The following is a 25,635-nucleotide window of genomic DNA, read 5'->3' as shown; positions in this document are numbered from 1 at the left end:
CCGGATTTGGGCGACCTCGTCCGAGTCGTAGCCTTCATCCCCTATGGATGGTACATGCGCTCCAAACTCAACAATGTCCCAAATGCTAGCGTGGAGTGAGGTTAGATGATGCCTCATTTTATCACTCCACATACAATAATCTTCACCGTCAAAAATCGGTGGTTTGCTTAATGGGACGAAAAGTAAAGGAGTGTGTTTGGAAATGCGAGGATAGCGTAAGGGGATCTTACTAAACTTCTTGCGCTCATGGCACTTAGAAGTGACGGACGGTGCGTCGGAGCCAGAGGTGGAGGTCAACGAAGAATCGGTCTCGTAGTAGACCACTTTCTTCATTTTCTTCTTCTTGTCGCCACTCCGGTGCGACTTGACGCGGGGAGGTGAGTCCTCCCTTCCTTTGGCGCCAGACTCCTTTGATAGAGCCTTCCCGTGGCTTGTGTCTGTTTCCATCTCCCTCTTGGTGGATCCTCCCGACATCACTTCGAGTGGTTAGACTCTAAATCAAGTATCGGGCTCTGATACCAATTGAAAGTCGTCTAGAGAGGGGGTGGATAGGCGGAAACTGAAATTTACAAACTTAAAGCACAACTACAAGCCGGGGTTAGCGTTACAAATAAATCCGAGTCCGAAAGAGAGGGGAAAATCAACCAAAGAAATATAGCGGATGACACGGTGATTTGTTTTACCGAGATTCAATTCTTGAAAACCTACTACCCGTTGATGACCACCGGGTCTCTTTCAACCCTTTCCCTCTCTCAAACGGTCACTTAGACCGAGTGAGCTTTCTCCTTAATCAAACGGGTCACTCAGACCCCTACAAGGACCACCACACAATTGGTGTCTCTTGCTTTGATTACAAGTGCTTGAAGAACAAGAATGGGAAGAAGAAAGCGATCCAAGAATAAGAGCTCAAAGAACACGAGCAAAACTCTCTCTAGTCACTATTTGTTTAGAGTGGATTTGGGACTTCGAGAGGCTTTGATTCTATTGAATTTGTGTCTTGTATTGATTGCACTAGCTCTTGTATTGAATGTGAAGTCTGAAAAACTTGGATGCTTGGAGTGGTGGTGGTTCGGGGGTATTTATAGTCCCAACCACCAAACCAACTGTTGGGGAGGCTGTCTGTTGATGGGCGCACCGGACAGTGTCTGGTGCGCCAGCCACGTCACCCAACCGTTAGGGTTCTTACGATTTCGACCGTTGGAGCTCTGACATCTTGGGGCACCGGACAGTCACTGTTCACTGTCCGGTGCACCTTCTGGCGCTGCTCTGACTCTACGCGAACTGTCCACGCACTGTTCACGTTGCAGGCGACCATTGGAGTCGACCGTTGTGCTCGCTAGCCATTGCTCTGTTGGCACACCGGACAGTCCGGTGAATTGTAGCGGAGCGGCTCTCCAAAAACCCAAAGGTGAAGAGTTTGAAGTCGATCAGCCCTGGCACCGGACACTGTCCGGTGCGCTAGACCAGGGTTCTCTTCGATTTCTTTTGCTCATTTCTTTTGAACCCTAACTTGGATCTTTTTATTGGTTTGTGTTGAACCTTTAGCACCTGTAGAATATATAATCTAGAGCAAACTAGTTAGTCCAATTATTTGTGTTGGGCATTTCAACCACCAAAATCATTTAGGAAAAGGTTTGACCCTATTTTCCTTTCACTAAGATTAACGTACCAGAACCGGTGTGGATGCAAACTGGCTCAATTTTGGTGGAGGAACATTTGGTGTCATGCCCTGTTGTTGCATTGCATGTTGAATATATGTGTTACTATTGAAGATGTTGTATTGAAATATAAGAATTTAGAGTTTGCATCATCTATACTTACTTGATACATTGCTTGGTTATGTTGCATACAAGCCTACATAAATTCTCGTTGTTGTCTCATCTCACGCAACCTCATAATCTCCAACTCCTGCTCATTTGTTCGATGAGAGCACGAGGTATGGGAAGATGAATCCATCCTCTGAAATCTCACCAACAACGAGTCAATGAATCGGTCGAAGAGTGTGTATCTACAAGTGATTTGAAAATTGTGTTTAGTGCATGATCAATTTAGTATCAACCGTTTAATTTGATAAGTTAGAGCTAACCGTCCATGCGCTTTTCTTCCACCACTTGCGTACACCACCGAGGGATCCACCGGTTCATGTCTCTAGTCAAAGTTAGAGCCATGATGCCGAACCATCTCCTCCCCTTATGACGCATGTACATCATTCATAAACTAACAAATACATAAATTTTATACTTTGAATGTTTATAACTTTAATCCAAAACTCGCCAGCCGATCCATGGCAATGTGGCTGTAGAGCTGGTCAGGGTTATTAGTGTCTGGTCCTTTGTGGCCCTCCTAGTAGACCTCGATATCACTAGGCTTTTGGCCACGCGTATCTTCCTATATACACAAAAAACTTCATGACCAATCATACTATTTGGTAATTAACATAGCTAGAACGAACTTAACATTCTTTTAAGTTTTTGGAGCATGTCGTCACCACCAAATTTGTGGTTAGTATTGGTTCCTCGACGTACCCTGTGATTTTCCGACGCTTTCTGGACGCCTTCAAAAGTGTAGTGTCGGCATCAAGCATAATACACATCAGACACATGCGTCATCCATGGAACCATCACCTATGCACACAAAGTTACATATTATATCAATCATAACAATTAACAAAAAGAGAAACAAATTGAATACTAACCTCATGATATTGATCCTTAGTCAAATATTTCTTTGAGGAGGGCCTGCTTCTTCTGGATTCTTTTGAAAATACAGATTTGTATCATGAATTCTCACATAGTATATTGAATCCTCCACCAACTTCTTTGCATTGTTTTGGAACACACGTTTAGCATGCCCCTTGTAATCCTCGTCGTCAAGCAACCGATAACGAAGCTACAAGATAAAGAATACAAATACAAGGTTATAAGTCATAGAATCAAAATATTAAAAAAATGAACAAAAACAATAGAGAATTCATACCCAAAAGTCATGTCGCACTGGTCCCTGTCTGTCGGTGTGGTTGTTCCTTTTTTTACTTCTACTCGTTGCAGTTACTGACGAGCACCTCCTCCATGTTAGCTCTATCTGGCATCTTCATTAAACAAGGCTAGTGAAGGCGGCAAAGAGAACCCAACGTAAGTTAACCTAAGTGTGGTGTCCCTTGCCGTCAAAAGATAGATCCACCAATTCCTGCATTACACAAAAAAACATTAACAATACACATAATAATTATATGAGACAAGTTAATATATTACACTCATCAATCTTCATGAGCCATGATTAAGATCCTATCGACCTCTCGCTCTATCGCGAGACGAGGCTTTACTGAGTGGATCTTCTTAGAGCGACGTGTGCATGTCGCTAAAGAGCTTCCTGAAGCATCATCCATCGAGTTGTCAGTCGGATGGGCTTGTTGGGCCCACTGGTCCCACACCCGTTACTGCCATCTCATATGGACTTTGGTGGCATCCTGCATTGAAATAAGAATTTTTTCATTAGTGCAATGTTTAGATAACAACAAATGAATAAATGAAATATAAATGACGTAAGCCTTAAAAATAAAAACAAATGAAGGAACAAAATACTTTACTTGTCAAATATCATCAAAATCAGGATCTATTTCTCCTCTTCTATGCAAAGGTCTCCATGTAACTTTTCTCCTAACAGGTTCTCTTCTCCTTCTCTCGAGAAAAGTTAAGTCATTAATGTCTACAACTACAACTAGTGAATCTAATGCTGGAGCGGGATCAATATGAAAACTAGTTCACAAATCTTTTTCTTGAAACACCTCATCAGCCTGCTCAAGGTGCTCAAATTGATATTCATCCTCAGCAGAGATGTATAGGCATTCATGGGGATTTACATTATACACAACCCTCCATGCACACAACTTTTTGCGTGGATGTGTCAAGTAATAAACCTGGTCTGCTTGATGGGCAAGGATATATGTGTTGTGCCCTTGAAGAAATTTTCCAGATTGGACACGTGTCATCCCAAATGTGGTCCTATAATACTTTGGGGCATACCATTTACACTCGAAGAAAACTAACGCTGAAGGCTTATTTCCAGCAAATGTAATCTCAATTATATTTTTGATCGTCCTGTAATAACAGACTTCGTGTCCTTCCATGTCGGTTGCCCTAGTAACGACTCTGCTATTTTGAGTGGCAGCCATAGGATGACTAAATTCAAATATGCTTGAACGAAAGCAGTATCCATTGACGTCATAACGTCCATAGATTTTGTTAGTTACGCTTCTAATAGATAGCCGATATAAGTGATCAATCATATTCATTTCCTCCCCAAGTTGTCAATTATGCCATAAAGCATTAGCAAAGTGTGTAATGCAGTTAGCTAAAATAATGAAATTAGGTCTCCAAGACACATAATTAAGACTTACACGGTCCCAGAGCCACATAATGAAATTAGGTCGCCCATTCATTCCATCACATCACAATTTGCCTAGGTCTCTCAATGTTTGCCTATCGAGATACCTCATGTTTTGTTCAGCAAACTCGTTGTCAAATATTATTGCAGGACATGAGATATTTGAGGACATAAACTAATTCACATACGAACAATTTAAGGAAATAAACTCTTACACAAAGTATTTCTCCACCTCGGGCATATTCGTGAACATGTAGAGTAAAGCAGACTTTCGTTCTTCCATAGTGAGGTGATATGCCTTGGATGGACCAACGACTTTGTAGTTTGTTTGAAAAATCGAAAGGTCACTACTCGGAGGCATCTCTTGTTCATGGTCATGATACCTCTTCTTTCGAGCAAATACATTATGTTCTTCTGCAAAGTAACAACTTGTGAAGTGTGCTACCTCCTTCAGTTTAAATTGTTCCACAATACATCCTTCAACACTTGCCTTATTGTGCATCATTGCTCTAAGCTTCTTTAATGCTCTTTCAATATGAAACATCCACCTATACTGATCAGGACCACCAACCTTAGCTTCATATGGAAGATGTATAAGGAGATGCTGCATAGGATTGAAGAAACTCGATGAGAATATTTTTTCCAATTTGCACAAAAGCACTGGTGCCTCTTTCTCCAGCTGTTCCATTGTATCTCTTCTGATTTCTTTAGCACATAACTGTTTGTAGAAATAACTAACTTCAACTAACGTTTTCTACATAGCATCAGAAACATACCCACGAAACATTACAAGCACAGACCTTTCCATAATTATGTGGAAGTTATGGCTCTTCAATCCCTTCATATTCATTATCTTCAAATTCATAGATCTTCTAAAACCAACAGCATAATCATCAGGGAATTTTAGATTCTCCATCCAGCTCATCACTTCTTTTCATTTCTTAGGTTTCATACAATAATCAACTTTTGGTTTGCCTCCGTTTTCTCTAAGCACTTGGGTTGGACGATCACATATCACAACTAAGTCCATACGTGCCTTGTCATTGTCTTTCATTTTATCTGGAAAATCCATGCATGTATTTATGAGGGCTTGGCAAAAAAAATTCTCTTGATGCATGACGTCGATGTTGTGCATAGGAATCAATGACTTAGCATAAGGAAGCTCCCACAAGCCACATGTGTGAGTCCAGTTATGCTCCTCATCAAAACCTTGAAACCCTTTCCCACTCTCGTCTAGGACAAGTTTCCTATGCTCTTATGTAATTTCTATCCCACTACGTCGCTTGGGCAGTCCCTTCATGACGATGGTGCCCTTCCTAAACTCCTTTCTCTACCTTCTGAAGGGGTGATTTAAGGGTAGAAAACATCTATGACAATCAAAGTAATATATCTTCCCACTAGCACTAAGACAAAAACAATTTGTATCTTGACCACAATAAGGACATGTCAATCTACCATGCATGCTACATCCAGAGAAAATACCATGCGCCATAAAATCATGAATCGAGAACAGATACGTAACTCGTAGATTGAATTTTTGCTTCTTGAAGCAGTCATAGGCTTCCACTCCTTCCCATAAGTTCTTTAACTCTTTAATTAGTGGTTGAAGCATCACATTGAGGCATACGTCAGGATGCTCAGGCCCAGGGATAACAAGACATAAGAACATAAGCTCACATTTTAGGCAAAGAGCAGGTGGAAGGTTGTACGTGATGGCAATGACAAGCCAACATGAGTATGACACAACAATCATATTGAAAGGCGTGAAACCATCAGTTGTTAAGACGATACAAACATTCCTTGCATCAACAACAAATTCTAGATCAAAATTGTTAAGAGCCTTCCATGCATCACCATATGAAGGGTGCACCATTAACCCATCTTGTCTGTCCATACGATCTTTGTGTCACCTCATATGCACAGCGGTCTTCCTCGAGAGAAACAAACATTTCAGTTTAGGAGTGAGAGGCATGTACCGAAGCTGTTTATATGCAACCTTCATCACCACCTTCTCCCCATATTCATATATAAGTTCCACGTACCTCGACTTGCCACATTTTAAGCATTTCTGCTTTCTGCCATGTTCCTCCAAAAATAGCATGCAGTTATCCTGTCAAACATTAATATTTTCATACTCCATACCTAGACCTTCAAGCATTTTGTTGGACTGGTACATGTCTTGAGCATCTTGTGACCCATAGGAAGAACCTCGTTAATCAAATCAATGAGCTCCTTGTAACAATTGATTGAGAATGCAAACTTGGACTTCATTGATATCAGTCATGTCATGAATTAGAGAACGATCACATCGGTGTGCCCGTGAAGAGGCTCTTATGATGCTTTGAGGAGACCAAAGAACTTCTGAACCTCCGGTGTAGCTGAATCATGATGATCTGGGGACAATTCAGGCTGCAGATTCTTAAGCATCTGGTCTATCCAATGAACATATTCATCGCCATTAGCTTTTACCTGCACCGCTCGTTCAAGGTGTGACTGCCCGTGGAGATATCAGACCTTATAGCCTGACGCGAAATTGTGCAAGCACATGTGTAGTGTGACCTGCCTCTTATTGTGGCTTGTCATATTTCTGCATTTGTTGTGTGGATACCTAATATTATCTATTTGTGAGAAAGCAGATGCACGGTCCATAAACTCATGAGTTTGGGCAAACCATTCCCTTGTGTGGCACCCACCCTTCTTGAAGCCTTCATGCATCTAATCATGACTATCACCGATTATTATAGTTGTGTACAAGTAAGAAGTGTGCATGATACATTCACGTTTCTACACATCATGACTTACATCTATAGGTAATTGATAGGTCCTATACACGCCCAAGTATGACGAATGGAATGTGGTATTCGTGACCACCATGATGTGCTCGTACGAAATTTCATAGCATAACCTTGTTGCTCTCCACTGCACGCCCAGTTTGGTGCAGCAAAGAACAACAAGGTTACGTAGCCAAAATTCCGTACGAGCACATCATGGTGGTCACAAATACCACAGTCCATCGGTCATCCTGAGGTTGTCTAGAAAAGAGACAATTCTAGACCGCCACACATAACATGTATGGTAAATACATATGATGCATAGCAGTCTGAAATAGGTGACACATAGTTTTTGAAACCATAACCGTTTAATGGTCTGATTAAAGTAAGTAGTAAAACTATATATCCAAACTTAATAATGTATGCATCAACAACAATTTCAAAAGTATACTATCTCCAGGTGACAAAATGTAATTGTCACTTTTCGAGTACTCAAATTAATTAAACATTAACTGTGATTGTATAAAAAGCAAGATACATAGTAAATATTACTAAATCAATTTTATAATATACTATAAAATTTGATTAAACTTAAGCAAATTTGACTCTAGGTGGTCGTAAATCATTGTAATAATAACTAGTATCTTGTACAAATTGATATTAAGCCAAAGCATAATATTGACTAACAATATTAAACTATTTTGAATCGTATGATATTTAACTCCTGTCAGCCAAAAAACCGGTGGAAATAAACAAATGTAACTACCTTAAACATACTCCTAATCATACTCTAATTACATGTATTTGCATAAAGGATGAAAGAGGGGCACCTATCCTTGTCGGGAATGTGTAAGTCGCGGTTGTCGGGGACGACACGGTGTCGTTGGTTGGGGCATAGGGAGCACTGCGTGTGCGGCAGTCGACGACAACGGCGATAAGGCCAAGCTCAATAATGCAGCGATGGTACGAGCCGGTCGTGAGGAGGCGCGGCCGAGGCGGTGGGCCGAAACGACAACGGGAGGAGTCGACGTAGTCCGGGCGTGGGCGAACTCCTGCAGGGCAGTCGACGGTGGGTTGGCGGCGACGCAGTGGAGGTCGTGAGCCCACCGCCGGCGCAGTGGAGACCATGAGCCCGGTGACAAATCTGGTCGACGGTTGTTGAGGGCGGCAATGCGTAGGCGAGGTGGTGGCCTGACAGTTGAGGCAGAGTAGGGCGGAGACTAGGAAGAGGAGGGCTGTGGCGGCAACGGACGAGTGCGACGGTGGTGGCTATGAACGAGGAGAGAGAGCGGGCCAGAGAAAAGCAGTCGTGAGTGGGGAAAGAGAGATCTACACACGGGATAGTTGAATTCCTTAACTGTCGTCGGCTAAGGAAGGGGTCGACTCTGATGACCTAATCGGCGTTGGTTAGGGATTAATTTAGCCGACGGGGATTTTCACGATTCCTGTTGTGACATGTACAATCCGGATCCACTGAGTCGATTTTCTATGTGCGAAAGACAACTAAGAAACTATATGATACAACATTGAGCTTCTAGATTATAAATGTTGTTAAGAGACAATATATAAAGAGTCGTGTAGAGACGAGCTATTCGCGAAAAGGAAAACATTACATTTTTTATTTAAGGCTAGTTTGGAAATTTAAATCCTCTCTAGGATTTTCGAAGATTGAGGAAAAAATTAGCTTAGTTTTTCTCTCAGTCCCCGGTAACTGATAGTCGCCTAGAGGGGGGTGAATAGGCGAAAGTTGAAATTTATAAACTTAAACTTGCACTAAGGCCGGGGTTACTGTTAGAATTAAATCGGAGTTCGAAAGATAGTTCTCCTTGCTTAGAGTTGCTCAATCAATGCGGATAACATTTGGGAGCAAACTAAAATTGATGTGACCACGAGAACTTTAGAGAGAGGAAAGAGGGCAAACAAATCGAGCGAAGATCAATGCAAATGAACACGGTGATTTGTTTTACTGAGGTTCGGCTCCAAAGAACCTAGTCCCCGTTGAGGAGGCCACAAAGGCCGGGTCTATTTCAACCCTTTCCCTCTCTCAAACGGTCACTTAGACCGGATGAGCTTTCTCCTTAATCACTTGGATCACTAAGGCCCCGCAAGGATCACCACACACTTAGGTATCTCTTGCTAGCTTTACAAAGCACTTATGAGAATAAGAATGGGGAATGAGAAAGCAATCCAAGCAACAAGAGCAACAAAAGAACACAAATAATCCCCTCACAAGTCTCTAAGCACTGAGATGATTTTGGGAGCTTTGAGTGGACTGAATGCTTTGAATGTGTCTTGGAGTGTTTGAGTTTGCTCTTGCAATGAATATGGAGTTCAGAAAACTTGGATGCCATTGAAGGAGGTGGTTGGGGTATTTATAGCCTCCAACCACTTCCTAGCCGTTGGCTGTTTTTGCTGGCGATGGACACACCGGACAGTTCGGTGACGCACCGTACATGTATTGTTCATTGTCCGGTGCGCGCCATGTCAGAGCGCCCGTTGGGGTTTGGAGCGAGTTGAACGTTGGAACCCTTGTCCTGTAGTTGCACCGAATATGTCCGGTGCGCTGTGACTTCTCTGCTCTGAACTCTGCCGCGTACTGTTCACTTTTGGCAGACGACCGTTGACGCCAGTTAGCCGTTGCTCCGCTGGCTCACCGGACATGTCCGGTGCACACCGGACAGTCTAGTGAATTATAGCGGAGCGTGCCCTAGAGAAACCCGAGAGTGGCTGGTTGGAGTGCTGCTCTGCCTGGTGCACCGGACACTGTCCGGTGCGCCATTTTTCAGCACACTCTCAAGTCATGCTCCAAATAAATTTGAGTCTTCAACTTAATTTATTTCGTGGTTTGTGTTGAACTTTATGCACCTGTGATAAATGACATCTAAACAAACTAGTTAGTCCACGTGGTTTGTGATGGACGTCAACCACCAAAATCGATTATAGGAAATGATTAAACTCATTTCCCTTTCAGTAACCCTGGAGAGGATTTAAGTTTCCAAATTAGCTTTTAGTCTACTTAAAAGCATCTCAAGAGATCATATATTCAATGGGTTGTATATGCCCTAAAAAGAAAGTTACGTTTGAATCGATGTTATATATGAATCGAATAAGCCACATCTAGCTTTTAATATACTCTCTATGTTCTTTTTTATTTATTGTGTTTTAGTTTAAATATACACTAGCTGGCGACAAATATTTGAGAACGGGGTAGTATTTTTTAACAGAATCGAAGTACTCGTGAATCGTGAGAAGTTTTTCTCGACGCTTAGTGCCTTTCCATTCACACGATGTCTTAACACGGCCACATGCCCACACACGCGCAGACGATCCTGTGGCCCCGCTGCATGTGATGGCCACTGCAGCCGCGATACGGACGGCCGCGATCGGGCGGAGCCCGAAGCACAGGCCGGACCCGGACGTGGGGTCTCTGTTCCCCACGCTGCCCCTGTCCCTACGCCGTCCCGCGCAGGCGCATGCAGTGGCAGTCCGCCGTAGTTGTCCGCAAACCCCGTGCCGTTTCTCCAAGCGACCCGTCCGGCCGGCCCATCACCCCACTCCGGACCCCTCCTGGCAGTCGCGTCAAAGCAAGGGGCAGGCGGCACCGGCACGTGAACCAGAGCGGTCAAATACGCGCTACGTGTCGGCCAGCTAGTGGCACGTGCGACGTGGAGAGGGAGGACCTTGGTTTTTTGCCGCTTTTCTTTTCTCCTCCTCGCTGCCCGAAAAGTGAGAGTGCGAAATAAATTCGGGTCCAGCCGCACTGCCAGTTGGGCGATACGCGCAGGCGCTTATATAGGCAGATGGGATAGGTGCTGCTACAGCTCGCAATATGGTGGTTCTGTTTGACGACTATGAATGAAAACGCCAGGAACGATATTTATTTGATAATTAGTTTTTGTCGTTTTTTGTTGTGGATAAATATGATATAAAATATATTATAAAATTTATATTCTTATTTTTAATATTAAGCTTGTAACTATTAAAAAAACTAAAACCTTAAATTCAGCCTATATTTTCTCAAACGATAGATATAAATTCGATATGGATCTGAAAAAAATTCCATAAATTTTCAACTTTTTATTGTACGGACAAATGATAAATAAAACAACTTATACAATACTTTATTTTTATTTGTAATAATGCGTTTAGTAACATAAAAAAGATCAACATCAAATTATATATATATATATATATATATATATATATATATATATTAAAATATTAATTTTGTCCTGACAGTTCAGATTATCACTTTCATCCTTATCGACGGCTACTCGCGCACTAGCGCGCAGCTAGAAAGCGACAAGTCTGGAAATCGAGAATTAAGACCCAACCCCGACACGCTACATATACTCGGACATCTCACGCGTCCTTTTCATGTCCCCGGTTAGCCTTTTTTAATGACTGCACCTAACCTAGCGTTTATGTCCCTATCTTTATTTCTTTAGAAACCAAGTAATCTTCGGCAGCTTACTCATACTCATATCTATATTTGAACTTTACTATGTGAACAATGCAATCTATAATGCTAAATAATGCAAATAAGTGTCTTGGGTGACCATACGAGTAAACTGGTGGACATAGTCTAAGAGTACTTATTGTCACCCAACAAAGTACATCATTTTTTAAAGAAAGTTTATTTGAATTGCATGCATAGTGTATTTTACTTTCCCGTTGGGTTTTCTAAACTGCGCATGCAATTCAAATAAGATCAGAAGAAGTTTAGACACATGCACACCCTTTTGAATAGACACATGTGATGCTGCAATAAATTCATAACCATGTATTAAATAGGCTTAATAAATTCGTCTTATCGTTTAGTTTTTATCTATGTAACTAGTTTTGTAATTAGACTATATTTAATACATGTAATTATCACTCTAACATTCGATGTGACACGAACTAAACTTTAGCAAGGACATCAAACACCCCCTAATCTAGCACATGCTGGTACTAACAAAATTACCACATGCATCTTTCTATCAAGGATGAGACATGAGATATCACCCATCACTAGTGGATGAAGTTTGTGAGGAAGCATGGAACATAGAAAAGAATCATGTTTTGCACTTTTTTATTTCTCCCTTTATGATTATGTGCATATTATTGAAGTTTCTAATATATAACCTATTATGGTAAAAAACAAAGTTTATGGCTTAGTTGGATGCTCTCTAAAGCAACTCTAGAAAAATGCTAGTTTAAAAAAATCTACGGAACCAACCGAGCGTTATGGTTTTGCCCACAGTCTACACGCGGGCATATATATACTAGTTAGTCGCCACTATAGCCTTAGCTTATGGGTGAGCTAATAGATTGTTCTATCTAGACGCAGATTGTATGTATGGTCAGCTCTTGATGATTCATTAGGGATGCTACCATAAGTTATTTCCTACATGTCTAGTAGCATCAAAGCATTCTAACAGGACCGTTCAAGGATATGGCCAAGCTTACTACTTATGATCATGCACCAACTATTTTTCTATACCTAAAACATTACGAGATAGCAATTATGAAGTGTTTATGACTCGTTCGAATACTCCCTAAAGCATTCTCAGCTGCTATTTGGCAAAAACTCTCGTGACACAAAAAACTGCACACCATTTTTGGCGGCCGAACCCTGGTCGCCGAAAATAGTAAGTAACTTTTGGAGGTTGTGAGTGGTCGACTGGCCGCAAAAAATAAGGTTATTTTTAGCGGCTAAGTTCTATGGCCGCCCAAAATAACCTTATTTTCGACGGCATGCGTTCCGGCTGCCAAAAATAATGAATTTTAACGTGACACAACACCCTTTCTTCTCTCTTTCCTCTCTTCCCTTCTCACTCCCTCCTCTCTCCTGATGTCGCACCTGCTACCGAAAGGCTCATTTTGGCGGTTTATGGCCACCGAAAATGGCTTCTGTTATTGTAGTGTGAACCAACATGTCGCCGTGGTTTTATTTGGCACGTGTGTGCAAACCAATTGGCCGCTGCTGGCTTTCTTGTGTGTGGTAATGCTGGCACCGAAATAAACTAGGCGTTAGCGTTAGCTTGTGGATGAAACAATAGCTAGTTTGTATCCATACCATGACTATCTGCATGGTCAACAACCAAAGTCTTGTTAGGGCTGCTACGAACATCGATTAGAGAACAAGTATTTTTTATGAGAATCAGATTTAGAAGGTAGCCTCAATGCATTGCTATACCATATATGAATGCCATGTTCTCGTACTTCCTATTTTAGATCAGTCTCAATATACATACATGGTTTTCATGGTAGACACCCATTTCCATGTACAACCTAGAGACTCTAGAACGGTTTTCTAAATCAAAGAGACAGGTAAGAGACTACATAATACAACCCTAAGCCTCTAGACCATAATATAGTAAAGAGACAATAAATATAGAAAGTCATGACGAGACATGCTCTTATCTTGAGTTTTTTCACTTAACTTTCTAGAAACCCCTTAAGAGACACCTCAATTAATGGGGTTGTACATGCCCTAAATTGGCTACTCATCTCTCAACATACTCAAAGATAAAAAAATAATAGAGGTTGAAAACATTAGCTTTAATGATGAAAACATCATGTGTTCAAGCAATCTTCTCAAAGAGTACCAATTGCCAACTAGAGAAAATACATGTGTCGGATACAAATATATCTGCAATATGATGATCTGTACATTAACATAAATAAACACTTTTGTAGCCAAAAAGATATTATTTCACCGTTGAGCCGATGAAATATGGTATGCAGATGCACAAGTTGGGATGAAAATAAATATTTATTCAAACATCATTTTTTGGTATTTTCTCTTTTACTGTGAATAAATAGGATATATAATCTGCTATGCAAATTTATATTTTTATTTTTAACATTGAGCTTATGAAGATTCATAAAAATAAATATCAAATTTATCATATTTTTTTCAAACAATAGATATAAAATTCGGATATAATTTGGATACAATTACATATATTTTTTCATTTTTTGTTGCAAGAGCAAATATCGTATAAATTAATTTATGCAAAAATTTATTCTTATTTATAATAAGTGTGTTTGATAATATAAGAAATGATCTATTTTAAAATATGAAATTTATCTTAACAATTTGGATACCTATTTAATCCATAGCACAACATCTTTCAGCCAAGTATATCTTCTATATATACAATTTTTTCTGGAACAGCAAGCTATAGTATCTAAGAAAGAGAACATATTCTATATCGTGTCATGATCAAACTTAGTACACGCCTGAAAAGCTGGGTAGGTGTGCTGGGTGCGCCTACCACAAACCCGCCTCGTTCAAAAATTGAAACCGGTGATGCGCCAGAAAGCGATGGAGAGAGGGAGGAAAACCGGGCAAGAGAAAGGAGTTATTTTAATGGGTACGAGGAAGGGTGACGTGGCAGCAGGGAAAACTTACAGTATCCGGCTCCCAAAATGACCGTTCTACCCCTCACCGTCCCCACGATCATCGTGGGCCCCGCAGCCACCCCCAGATGCTCCGCTTCCCATGCGCCGAATGACGGAAACAACCCTCCCTGGCTGGCAAGCGACCGCGCGACCGCCGCTTTCCCGCTTCTGCCCTCCCCGAGAAAAATCACGAGGTTGCCCTTGGAGACCTGATGCGACAGTGGTAGACGCGTAAATATAGTGGCTGCTAGGAGGGCGTCACCGTAATTGCTCGGGTTGTCTGGGTTGCTATATATGCAGAGACTGCTCGAGGGGGCTATAAAACGCGGTCCGAAAAACCCCGAAACGGGTGAGGAGAAAACAGAGAGCGAGAGAAGTTCTCGGAGAGAGAAACTAAGCGAGCGAGATAAAAGAAGCGAAACGCGGGCAGCTGTTGCTGAGGCGTGGAGACGGAGGCGGCGGCGCGGCCGAACCCTAGCCGACGGCGGCGCGTTTGAGGCGGGACCCTCTGCAGGCGACGCCTGGCGGCCGGATTCGAGCTGCCGGCGTCGGCAGCTTCAGATCGGCGGTCGCGCCGACGGAATCGGCGGGGATCCCGGCGGGATGGGCGCGGCGAGGCCCGTGCTCTGGTCGTGAGTTTGCTTGGTTCGTGGGTTCTGGCTCTGGGCTCCCGAGCAAGGTTTTGAGCTCGGTGTAGCCGCTTGCTTGCTGAGTTGCTGCTGTCGCTTTTTGGGCGGTTTGAAGCGGGTTTTTGCGGGGGGTTTGGGAGGGATCTGCCGGGAAGGCCCGAGGTTTAGGCCGGTTTTTGAGAGCTGGAGGCTCCGGCCGGGATCGGGGGAGCCATGTCGTCTCTTAGCAGGGAGCTGGTTTTCCTCATCCTGCAGTTCCTCGACGAGGAGAAGTTCAAAGAGACGGTCCACAAGTGAGTGCAGGCCATGACCATGAATGGCTTTTTTTCGAGGCCTTGCTTTGCTGGATTTCTGATCCCTTTTGCGGTTGCCTCTGCAGGTTGGAGCAGGAGTCGGGCTTCTACTTCAACATGAAGCACTTCGAGGACCTCGTGCAGGGCGGCGAGTGGGACGAGGTGGAGAAGTACCTCAGCGGCTTCACCAAGGTGGAGGACAACCGCTACTCCATGAAGATCTTCTTTGAGATCCGCAAGCAAAAGTACCTCGAGGCCCTTGATAGGTGACTGACCCATCGCTAAGCTACTCTTGGTCCCTTGTCGTTGTCAAGGTTGTTTTTTTTGCTGAATTTGCTGTCGGTGTCACAGGCATGACAGAGCCAAGGCTGTGGAGATTCTCGTGAAGGATCTTAAGGTATTCGCCTCCTTCAATGAGGAGCTGTTCAAGGAGATAACGCAGCTGCTGACCTTGGAGAATTTCAGGTTCGGTAACTTTCTGTTCAGAAGAAAAATGTTTAGTGCATTGGGCCGGGGCGGATGTGATTGTGTATTAATGATCAACAGGCAAAATGAGCAGCTGTCCAAGTATGGGGACACAAAGTCAGCCCGGAATATCATGCTTTTGGAGCTCAAAAAGCTCATTGAAGCAAACCCTCTGTTCCGGGACAAGCTGAATTTCCCACCATTCAAAGCTTCCAGACTTCGCACATTGATCAATCAAAGGTGTTGATTGTTTGATTTTGATATGTTTAGTCACACATATAGACTTCCTTAAAATATCAGGTTACGATTTGTGAATATAAATTCTATGATGTTCTTTGGTCTAAATTTAATTAGATTGTATGGTAGCATTTAATTTTCTATGTGCACAATTGGTATAAATCAAATAGTTCAATTATGTAACTGCTACTTGTGTAGGTTTACTATTTTTTAAATCTTCTTTCTGGTTATTCTGGTGCCAAATAATGTCTTTCTTTGAGTTCCCTTAGTAATTATGATGGATAAGGTGTCAGTTAAATGTAGTCAATGCTTCCTTTGTTCTTTTGTCTTGTTGAAGTTTTATTGCTTCTGGTTGTTCATCACTACAGAATCTTCTTGATATGGTTCTTCCTTTTCGGATTGTTTCATGTGATTTGCACATCTCTACCTGTTTATCCCAAGTAACCAGCTTTTATCGACAATGTGCAAAGAAATGGTCTCTTTATAGTGGCCCTAGCTTTAGATGCTTATGCTATAGCAGATACCATCCCTTTTCTTATTGTAAGGTCATGTCCATAAATGCCACAATTGGGATTTCTCTACTTGTTATGCCTACAAATCTAACAATGCTTTCAGAAGCACATTTCGTGCATGTAAAAGATGAGGCTAACTGGGTTTTCTTTCTAATGCCTTTCAGTCTGAACTGGCAACATCAGCTTTGCAAGAACCCCAGACCAAACCCTGACATCAAGACACTCTTCACTGATCACTCTTGTGCTGCTCCTACCAATGGAGCAAGAGCACCTCCACCTGCCAATGGTCCACTTGGATCCATCCCTAAGTCAGCTGGATTTCCACCAATGGGTGCTCATGCTGTAAGTATTGTCACAATTAGGCCATTTAACTTATCCTGACTATCGATTGCTTATATGGCATCGATCTTGCAGCCATTTCAACCTGTGGTGTCGCCATCTCCAAACGCAATTGCAGGTTGGATGACAAATGCCAACCCCTCTTTGCCTCATGCTGCTGTTGCACAAGGGCCACCTGGTCTCGTTCAGGCTCCAAACACAGGTATGTTGAAAGTAATTCTGATAAATGGTGGTTGTTGCTGGTTGCAGTGTTTGGTCCTTTCTGAACTGGCTGTTTGCTCTCAGCGGCATTTCTAAAGCATCCTAGAACCCCTACAAGTGCACCTGGTATTGATTACCAATCTGCAGATTCAGAACATCTCATGAAAAGAATGCGGGTTGGACAACCAGATGAGGTATTAGACGAACTCAAGACTGATTTGTGTTTGACCTCATTTTTTTTCTGTAATTTACATAATCAAACAAGCTATGATTCATTGAAACTATGACAGGTATCTTTCTCTGGTGCAAGCCATCCTGCCAATATGTACACACAAGAAGACCTTCCCAAACAAGTTTCTCGTACCCTTAATCAGGGTTCTAATGTTATGAGCCTGGATTTCCACCCCGTTCAACAAACCATTCTTTTAGGTACTCGCTGCAAACATGTCCCTTGATTATTGAACTGTTACTTTGGTAACTGTCCATTATATTTACAGTTTCCTGACCTAAACAGTTGGAACAAATGTTGGTGACATTGCGGTGTGGGAAGTTGGTTCACGGGAAAGGATAGCTCACAAGACTTTCAAAGTTTGGGATATTGGTTCCTGTACCTTGCCTTTGCAGGTGACTACTTCAGTTATTGTGTATGAGCTTTGTGCAGCTGGAAGCAGCTTGGTGCCTTGAATGGTAGTTTTTTATCGACAATTTGTTGTTCTGCAGGCTTCGCTGATGAAAGATGCTGCAGTATCTGTCAATAGATGTCTGTGGAGCCCTGATGGAACTATTCTAGGTATGGTAGTGTTTCTTTCAATGCTATTATTTGCATTTGGTTGTGCTCTTGTTAAAATAAGACGCTATCCATTATGGTATACTTGGGAGTGTTCTATTTTTTAATCTCGATATTGATGTTGTTTCATAATTGTGGTGTTCTATTTTGTTTGGATCTTAAATGGAGATATTTAATTCCACCAGCTGCTTTTTCCAGGTGTTGCTTTCTCGAAGCATATTGTTCAGACATATACTTTTGTACCTAATGGAGATTTACGGCAGCAAGCAGAGGTGTGTGCACATATATTCTAATACTGATTGTAAATACTAACTGCTTTAAGGTCCCTAACTCTTGGAATTACAGATTGACGCACACATCGGTGGGGTTAATGATATAGCCTTCTCTCACCCTAATAAAACTCTATCTATCATCACATGTGGTGATGATAAACTCATCAAGGTGAGGATATTGTGTGGTCTCTTGTTTTTTCTCTCAAAACAAACAAGAACACCTGGAATATATCCGGACTCTTGATTTGGCAGGTGTGGGATGCTCAAACAGGACAGAAGCAGTACACATTTGAAGGACATGAAGCTCCTGTGTATTCTGTATGCCCTCACTACAAGGAGTCCATTCAGGTACCCTTGGCATGACTTCAACGCTGATTTTCTTGAAACTCATCTATTTATTTTGCACTGGCATTATGTTGCAGACCTTTTGTGTTAGTATTCTGGCAATGTTCCGACTGATGCTATTTTTTGAGAAAGACCTTTGTGTTCCCTTTTAGCATCCAACTATGTCATGTCTATTGCTGTAATGGTCCCATTTAGTATTAACACCATGTTTATTGCTATAATGTTTGATACGTAAAGGTTCTGATATGTTTTGTTTTGTCCTTACTATTTGTCATTTGTCATATATTTCTTAACTTTAGCTGTCTTGTACTGTAGTTTATCTTCTCTACTGCCATTGATGGAAAAATCAAGGCATGGTTGTATGATTGCTTGGGCTCAAGAGTTGACTATGATGCTCCTGGACATTGGTGTACTACCATGGCTTACAGTGCTGATGGGACAAGGTGAAACATAGCAAATGTTAATATAAAGTTTAATATCTGCTGATGAGTAACAAACTATATAAGTTCTTGATCCATTTTTTCTTGCAGATTATTCTCTTGTGGTACTAGTAAAGAAGGTGATTCACACTTGGTTGAGTGGAATGAAACTGAAGGGGCAATTAAGAGGACATACAATGGCTTCAGGAAACGTTCACTCGGTGTTGTTCAGTTTGACACAACTAGGAATCGCTTCTTGGCTGCTGGAGATGAATTTCTTGTTAAATTCTGGGATATGGATAACAATAACATACTAACAACAACAGACTGTGACGGTGGACTGCCAGTAAGTATCTTCCTTTTTCTTATACCAGTTAGGGCAGTGTGCTTGGGGGTCTCCCCTTGCCTGTCTGCGTTCAAATCCTGGTACAGTTTCTTATCGCAATGCCTAGGGGACGTCTTCCCGCTCTGGTTGAGTTCTTTTTTCTGTTACCATGCTGAAGCTTTTTACTGATATTTTGCAGGCAAGCCCTCGTTTGAGATTCAATAGAGAAGGTTCATTACTTGCAGTTACCACAAGTGATAATGGAATAAAAATACTTGCCAACACTGATGGACAACGCTTGCTTAGGATGCTTGAGAGTAGAGCATTTGAGGGCTCTAGAGGACCTCCTCAACAAATAAACACCAAGGTAGTGATATATATTATTTTGTTCCACATAACTTGGTTCTATTTACATTTATTCTTCTGTCACAATGGAAATTTTGTTAGACCCTACAAGCCTATTTGTTCAGAGCTGCAATTTGCCACAAAACCCAGGCAGAATGTCTAACCTGGACAAGTTCTCGCTCCAGTCAACAATAAGTGGGATCTCTGTAAATTTTGACTTTTTTTATTATAACGCCTGTAGAATATAGCAAATACTCATATTACTTGAAATAAGTATTCCGTTGTCAATTTAGAACAGTTGGCTTCAGACAACCTCAAAAAGTCACTTATGAGTATCTTATTTTCTGCATCTGGAATTGTTGTTAGCTGCTGTCATAGGCATAATTACTCGACAACTGTTGTATATTTGTGGTGAAGGAAAAGCTAATTGTTTCTATCTCCTTCTGGTGCATTGGGAAAATACACCAGAATGGGTGTTAAGCAGTCATCTGACTGTAGTTAATGAAGATTCATCTGACTGTACTTCACCACTTACATGCCTTCTTTTGCTTTCAATTCATGTTGGAATTTTAGTGGATATTGACAAGGTTTGTTGTTAGCTTACTATCACGTTTGGTTTTTTTATTGCAGCCTCCAATTGTCGCCCTTGGTCCTGTTTCAAATGTCAGCAGTCCTATAGCAGTAAATGCCGAGCGACCTGATCGGATCTTGCCTGCAGTGTCGACAAGTGGCTTGGTGAGTTCCTTCTGCCTTTCCCATCGTCTCTTGCTATTCATTATGTAGGTTTGCTAAAGGTAAAAAATTCGCAGGCACCTATGGATGCTAGCAGAACTCCAGATGTTAAGCCAAGAATAACAGATGAATCCGAAAAGGTCAAAACCTGGAAGTTGGCTGACATTGTTGATAATGGACATCTTCGAGCTCTGCATTTGACAGACACAGACACTAATCCAAGCAAAGTATGATGAATTGTGATTAAGTTGTTTAATCATGCATGCAGAATCAAACTGACACATGAGTTGGTCTTTATATTGATGTTCTAGGTTATGAAAATCTCTGATGTAGGTTACGTTTATTTCTTTGTTCCGCAGATTGTCCGTTTGTTATATACAAATAATGGGGTTGCACTCTTGGCTCTTGGCTCCAATGCTGTTCATAAGTTGTGGAAATGGCAACGGAGCGACAGAAATCCTAGCGGCAAGGTTAGACTAGAGAATTCTACCTCATTTTTAATGGCAATCTTGTGTGCTTGCTTTCTGAAATTTGTTATTTTTGTATCCTGTTAGTCTACTGCATCTGTTGCACCTCACCTGTGGCAACCTGCAAATGGGATTCTGATGACAAATGACACGAATGATGGCAACCCAGAAGAAGCAACCGCCTGCATTGCATTGTCCAAAAATGACTCCTATGTTATGTCTGCATCTGGTGGCAAAGTCTCGTTGTTCAATATGATGACATTTAAGGTAGATGTCCTTTTCAGCGCCTCACCATAATTTTGTTCGTCTCATAGATGTCCATGAGTCAATGGTAGTTGTAGTTTGCTGCTGATAGCTTCAGATAAAAATTGTTATACCATGATCGCATCATTGCCAATTTCTTACCCTAAAGCTTGGATCTGGGATCTCTGACAGGTCATGACTACTTTCATGGCACCTCCACCTGCTGCAACTTTCCTTGCATTCCACCCACAAGATAATAATATCATCGCCATTGGAATGGAGGACTCTACCATCCAAATCTACAATGTCCGCATTGATGATGTATGCTATCGTCGCTTTTTTCCTTAATACGAAACAAAGTGCCCATTATGCAAATTATGTTTTTTTAATTTAGCAACTGAACTTTATATTTGACTTACAAGACTTTCAAAACTTGCTTCATCATTTGAATTGTCAAAATGGCACTATAATATTTGTTATGAATTATGATCATTTATAATTTAACTAGCATAGGGACTTGATATTCAAAATAATTTAATTAACATAGAGAATTTGTAGTCGAAATAATTTGACTAACATAGAGAAGTTTTTCTCAACTATCTATTGGAGATTGTTTGGCGAGTTAAATATTTTTATATTTAAATAATGGAAGTAATTTTGTATTTTGGAATATAGCTTGGTAGACCTTGCAATGTTGTTTTTCATACTTGTATTGCAAAGAAATAATATGTGATTACACAGTAGTACCCAATTAGTTAACCTTCAAGAGTTATAGATTTGGCCATTTGGGAGTTTGTTGTATCATTAACTGCTGTAATCCCAAATCCTACACACTTCAATACATCTGTTTTCCTTCGCATATTTGCAGTCTTTTTATTGATCTGCCTTTAATCTTACATCAGGTCAAAAGTAAGCTCAAGGGACATCAGAAGAAGATTACGGGGCTGGCCTTTTCTCAATCAATGAATGTGCTAGTATCATCAGGTGCTGATGCTCAGGTAGGTTTTGTTCTATCATTTTTTGTGTGAATATCAAATAAGGTGCGAGAAAACTACTTGCTTATGTTAGTTCCATTAATATACAAAATTTTGATTGCAGTCACTCTGACAAGAATGTATCTGTCTTTCTCTGGGTAATTGATTTCTTGTGCAAATTCTGTAGCTATGTGTGTGGAGTATTGATGGCTGGGAAAAAAAGAAATCAAGATATATCCAACCCCCAGCAAACCGACCTGGCACTTTGGTTGGTGACACAAGGGTGCAGTTTCACAATGACCAAACACATCTTTTGGTCGTCCATGAGAGCCAGTTGGGAATCTATGATGGGAATCTTGACTGTTTGCGCTTGGTAAGTTCGTGATCTAGTAATGTTTTGGCTTTGCCAATTCTCCTACGGTGAATAAGATTTGACTACTAATTTCTCATTTCTAATCGGCACACTTCTTTTTTTGTACCACTGTACATTCACATTCTCCATGATATGTGACTGATATTATCAACTTGATTTAAAAACCGAGCTTTATTACCAGATTCATGATGTATAATCATATACCAACATTAATAAATCGTAGGTTGCACAGTTTATGCCTTAGTAATGCTATGGTACCACTTGTCATGGATCTGTTTTTTTATCGGAATGATGATATCATTACCTTCAATTGCGCCTAGAGTTGTTACATTGGGTGTTCTCATCCTACTATTAATTCTCTTAATAAATTTGAACATATGCAGTGGTCTCCAAGAGATGCACTCCCAGCTCCGATATCGAGTGCGATATACTCGTGCGACGGTCTCTTGGTTTACGCTGGGTTCTGCGATGGTGCTATCGGAGTCTTCGAAGCAGAATCTCTTAGGCTGCGCTGCCGGATTGCTCCTTCCGCTTACATTCCACCTTCAATACTAGCCTGGTATGAATGGATCTCCGCCTAAATTAAACTACTTGCTTTCAGTCTTGGCTGTGCCTGTACCATCCATTTTGCAAGTGATAGATGTCTAGCTGCCGTTTCTGACCTGGTCCATGTTATCCAACAGTGCTGGACGGGTCTACCCGTTGGTAGTCGCTGCGCACCCCATGGAGCCTAACCAGATCGCGATCGGCATGAGCGACGGCAAGGTCCATGTGGTGGAGCCATTAGACGGGGACCCGAAGTGGGGATCGGCACCTCCACAGGACAATGGAGCGCACCCGCACCCGCATCCAGCGATATCAGCGGCACCGTCGACCGCCACCAACCAGGCATCTGATCAGCCAACAAGGTGACTCTGGCCTGCAGCACTGGAGGAGATTCGTTAGCGCAGAGACTGGTAGGACCTGTAGGAGATAGGGAGAAAGGGTAAACGATTAGATGACGAGAGGATGATGCTATATTTATCAAGTCCGCAGCGCCTCTCTTGTGGTGGCCCGCGACACAGGTGGGGTGATTGACAGTGACATCGCTCGCTCTAAGTTAGGTTTTGGTTCTTCCCTGGCCCCCGGAAATCATCACCTGGCGCCGCCACATTCGAATGGAGATGGATCTGCTGGCATCATCTTGCTTCCTCTTTTGTAAAGCTTTTCCTGCTGAGTTTAGTGGTACCTTAGATTGTCGTCCATTTCTGCCCTGTTCTCCGGGCAGCTATTTGTAGTGTAAAAATATGGTGGCGTGCTGGATGGTGTTATTTATGCGTGCGTGGCCTGTCATGACGAATTCCACCATGTTTGGGGCTATTTGATGGATGTTTACTGATCATGGCTCGAATTTTTTTTTTCTTCGTGCCATTTGCAATTGTAGACCGTGGACGCGGTGTGAGTTGATGAGATTTGCTGGTGAGCTGTTTCTGGATGTGAGTTTGTCGGTGTCTTTGTACTTCGGACCATGGCCGGCCATCCCGACCTAATAACTCTCTTCCAAAATACGAGCATAAATACGCCCTCCAGCAAAAAAAGAAATAGGTCAAGATCACGTCACAAGCGAAGGGCGAAAATCAGTGAATTACACACAAAAAAGACGACGTACGGTTAAGCAAATCGATTCCAACCAGATAGAAGGTGATAGGGCAAGAAGATCTCTCAAAGAAAAAGGTATTGACCTGTTCGTTTTGTTGTTGTCATGCGTTGACTTCGTCTCCTCCTGTAAACTGTTGGTTCGTCAAATGTGCAAAGAGATTTGGGTTTAGGGGGATTGATAATTGATGATCTCTAATGAACACTCTGTAGGGAAACCGTTTTAGAAATTACGTAAACATGAAGGCAAAAACATTTCTGAAGGAAACAACGCAACAATAGAAACCTGGGTTCATTGATAGAGAAACTGCACATTTCAATTCGTCCAACTTTTATAGTACTTAAAAGTGCAACTTCTTTTATGTGGCACAACTACACTGTGTTATTGTGTTAAGCAGTTAACTATTGGGGTGTTTGGTTGGTGGACTAATACCGTCCATCTCATCTCACTCTCTAGTTTTTTGTGTGTGTTTGGTTTGTGGAATAGAATGAATTAATTTATGATCACCTCATTTCTCACAAACTAATAATTAACACTTATACGAGGAATGCAGTCATCCCACTAAATTTGAGGAATACACTACCTTATCTAGAATAAGTGTGCTCTACTAAAAACAATATAGTTGATCCTAACTCATAAGAATGAGAAAGAATTATAAATACATAGAAAAATAGAAAAATATGAAAAAGCAAACACAAAAACCCGATCTATGCTGGCACACTACTGCAATGGTTTCTGCATGATTCTGTCTATATTAACATATGTTGGTAGCCACAGGAACATCCTGCTACATGAATACATAAAACATGCGACCAAGATCAAGATACATCATACATGTATTCTGTTTAGATAAGCAGCAGCGCATCCCTTTATTCAGTAGTCAGAAAGCAAATGACAAACACTCTGCTTGTCCATGTTGGCACTAAGTTAGTAACCAGGTTCTCGGATAAGTAGGATCGAGGAACGAGAATATAGTACATGGTATGGTACTTATTTTTTTTGTTTTCACGAGAACGGAACGAACGTTTTCGGAATTGTTGAGCACCATTTTGAGCCTGGCGGATGGTCCGGCCCTAAGGCCGGACGGTCCACGGTCCGGACAGTCCGCGCTTGTGGGCCGGACGGTCCGCGCATGCGCAGAGCAGTTTAGGGTTCCGAGTTTTGTGCTATGTTTGTTGGCTAGATTTGCGGAATTAGCTCGGAATCCAGTTGTGTAAAGGGTCCAGCCCCCCTCCTCTATAAAAAGAGAGGTCTACGGCCGATTTGGAACAATCAATCGAATCAATACAACTTCTATTTCACATTTTATCCTAGGAGTAGTTATAGTCTAGTTTAGGTTTAGCCTCTCGATCCCCAAATTCTCCGCCTCTCCTCGACTCTACGTCGATTAGAGGAGTCTAGGTCGGCCTGCCCGAGCCTAGACAACTCCTAGGATCTCTCCTCCCTGACGGGGTCCCTCCCGGGAGCGAGATCCAGGCGCCGCCGGCGATCTTCC

General features: G+C 41.8%; 1 protein-coding gene across 1 annotated transcript; it reads left to right on the top strand.

Annotated features, from left to right (window-relative positions):
• The first annotated feature begins 15,388 nt into the window (after positions 1–15,388).
• LOC100381576 (uncharacterized) lies at positions 15,389–23,416 on the top strand. Its single transcript, NM_001174401.2, has 25 exons — positions 15,389–15,468; positions 15,555–15,734; positions 15,820–15,933; positions 16,015–16,173; positions 16,847–17,024; positions 17,097–17,223; positions 17,307–17,416; positions 17,513–17,651; positions 17,737–17,846; positions 17,943–18,012; positions 18,208–18,281; positions 18,355–18,450; positions 18,534–18,629; positions 18,942–19,069; positions 19,157–19,391; positions 19,570–19,737; positions 20,346–20,450; positions 20,525–20,674; positions 20,807–20,917; positions 21,002–21,181; positions 21,350–21,478; positions 22,060–22,155; positions 22,319–22,504; positions 22,888–23,063; positions 23,188–23,416. Exons 1-25 carry the CDS (start codon positions 15,389–15,391, stop codon positions 23,414–23,416), a joined length of 3,426 nt encoding a protein of 1,141 aa, NP_001167872.2.
• The last annotated feature ends 2,219 nt before the right edge of the window (positions 23,417–25,635 follow it).

Source organism: Zea mays, chromosome 10 (genome assembly GCF_902167145.1).
Source record: "Zea mays cultivar B73 chromosome 10, Zm-B73-REFERENCE-NAM-5.0, whole genome shotgun sequence".
Taxonomy (NCBI): Eukaryota; Viridiplantae; Streptophyta; class Magnoliopsida; order Poales; family Poaceae; genus Zea; species Zea mays.
This window is presented reverse-complemented; position numbering and strand designations above follow the sequence as displayed.

Excerpts from the sequence above, each read along its gene's own strand:
- LOC100381576 (NM_001174401.2), top strand. The coding sequence starts at position 15,389 with ATGTCGTCTCTTAGCAGGGAGCTGGTTTTCCTCATCCTGCAGTTCCTC. Across the intron at positions 22,156-22,318 it reads CATCAGGTGCTGATGCTCAG|CTATGTGTGTGGAGTATTGA; the intron begins GTAGGTTTTGTT and ends CAAATTCTGTAG. Across the intron at positions 22,505-22,887 it reads ATCTTGACTGTTTGCGCTTG|TGGTCTCCAAGAGATGCACT; the intron begins GTAAGTTCGTGA and ends GAACATATGCAG.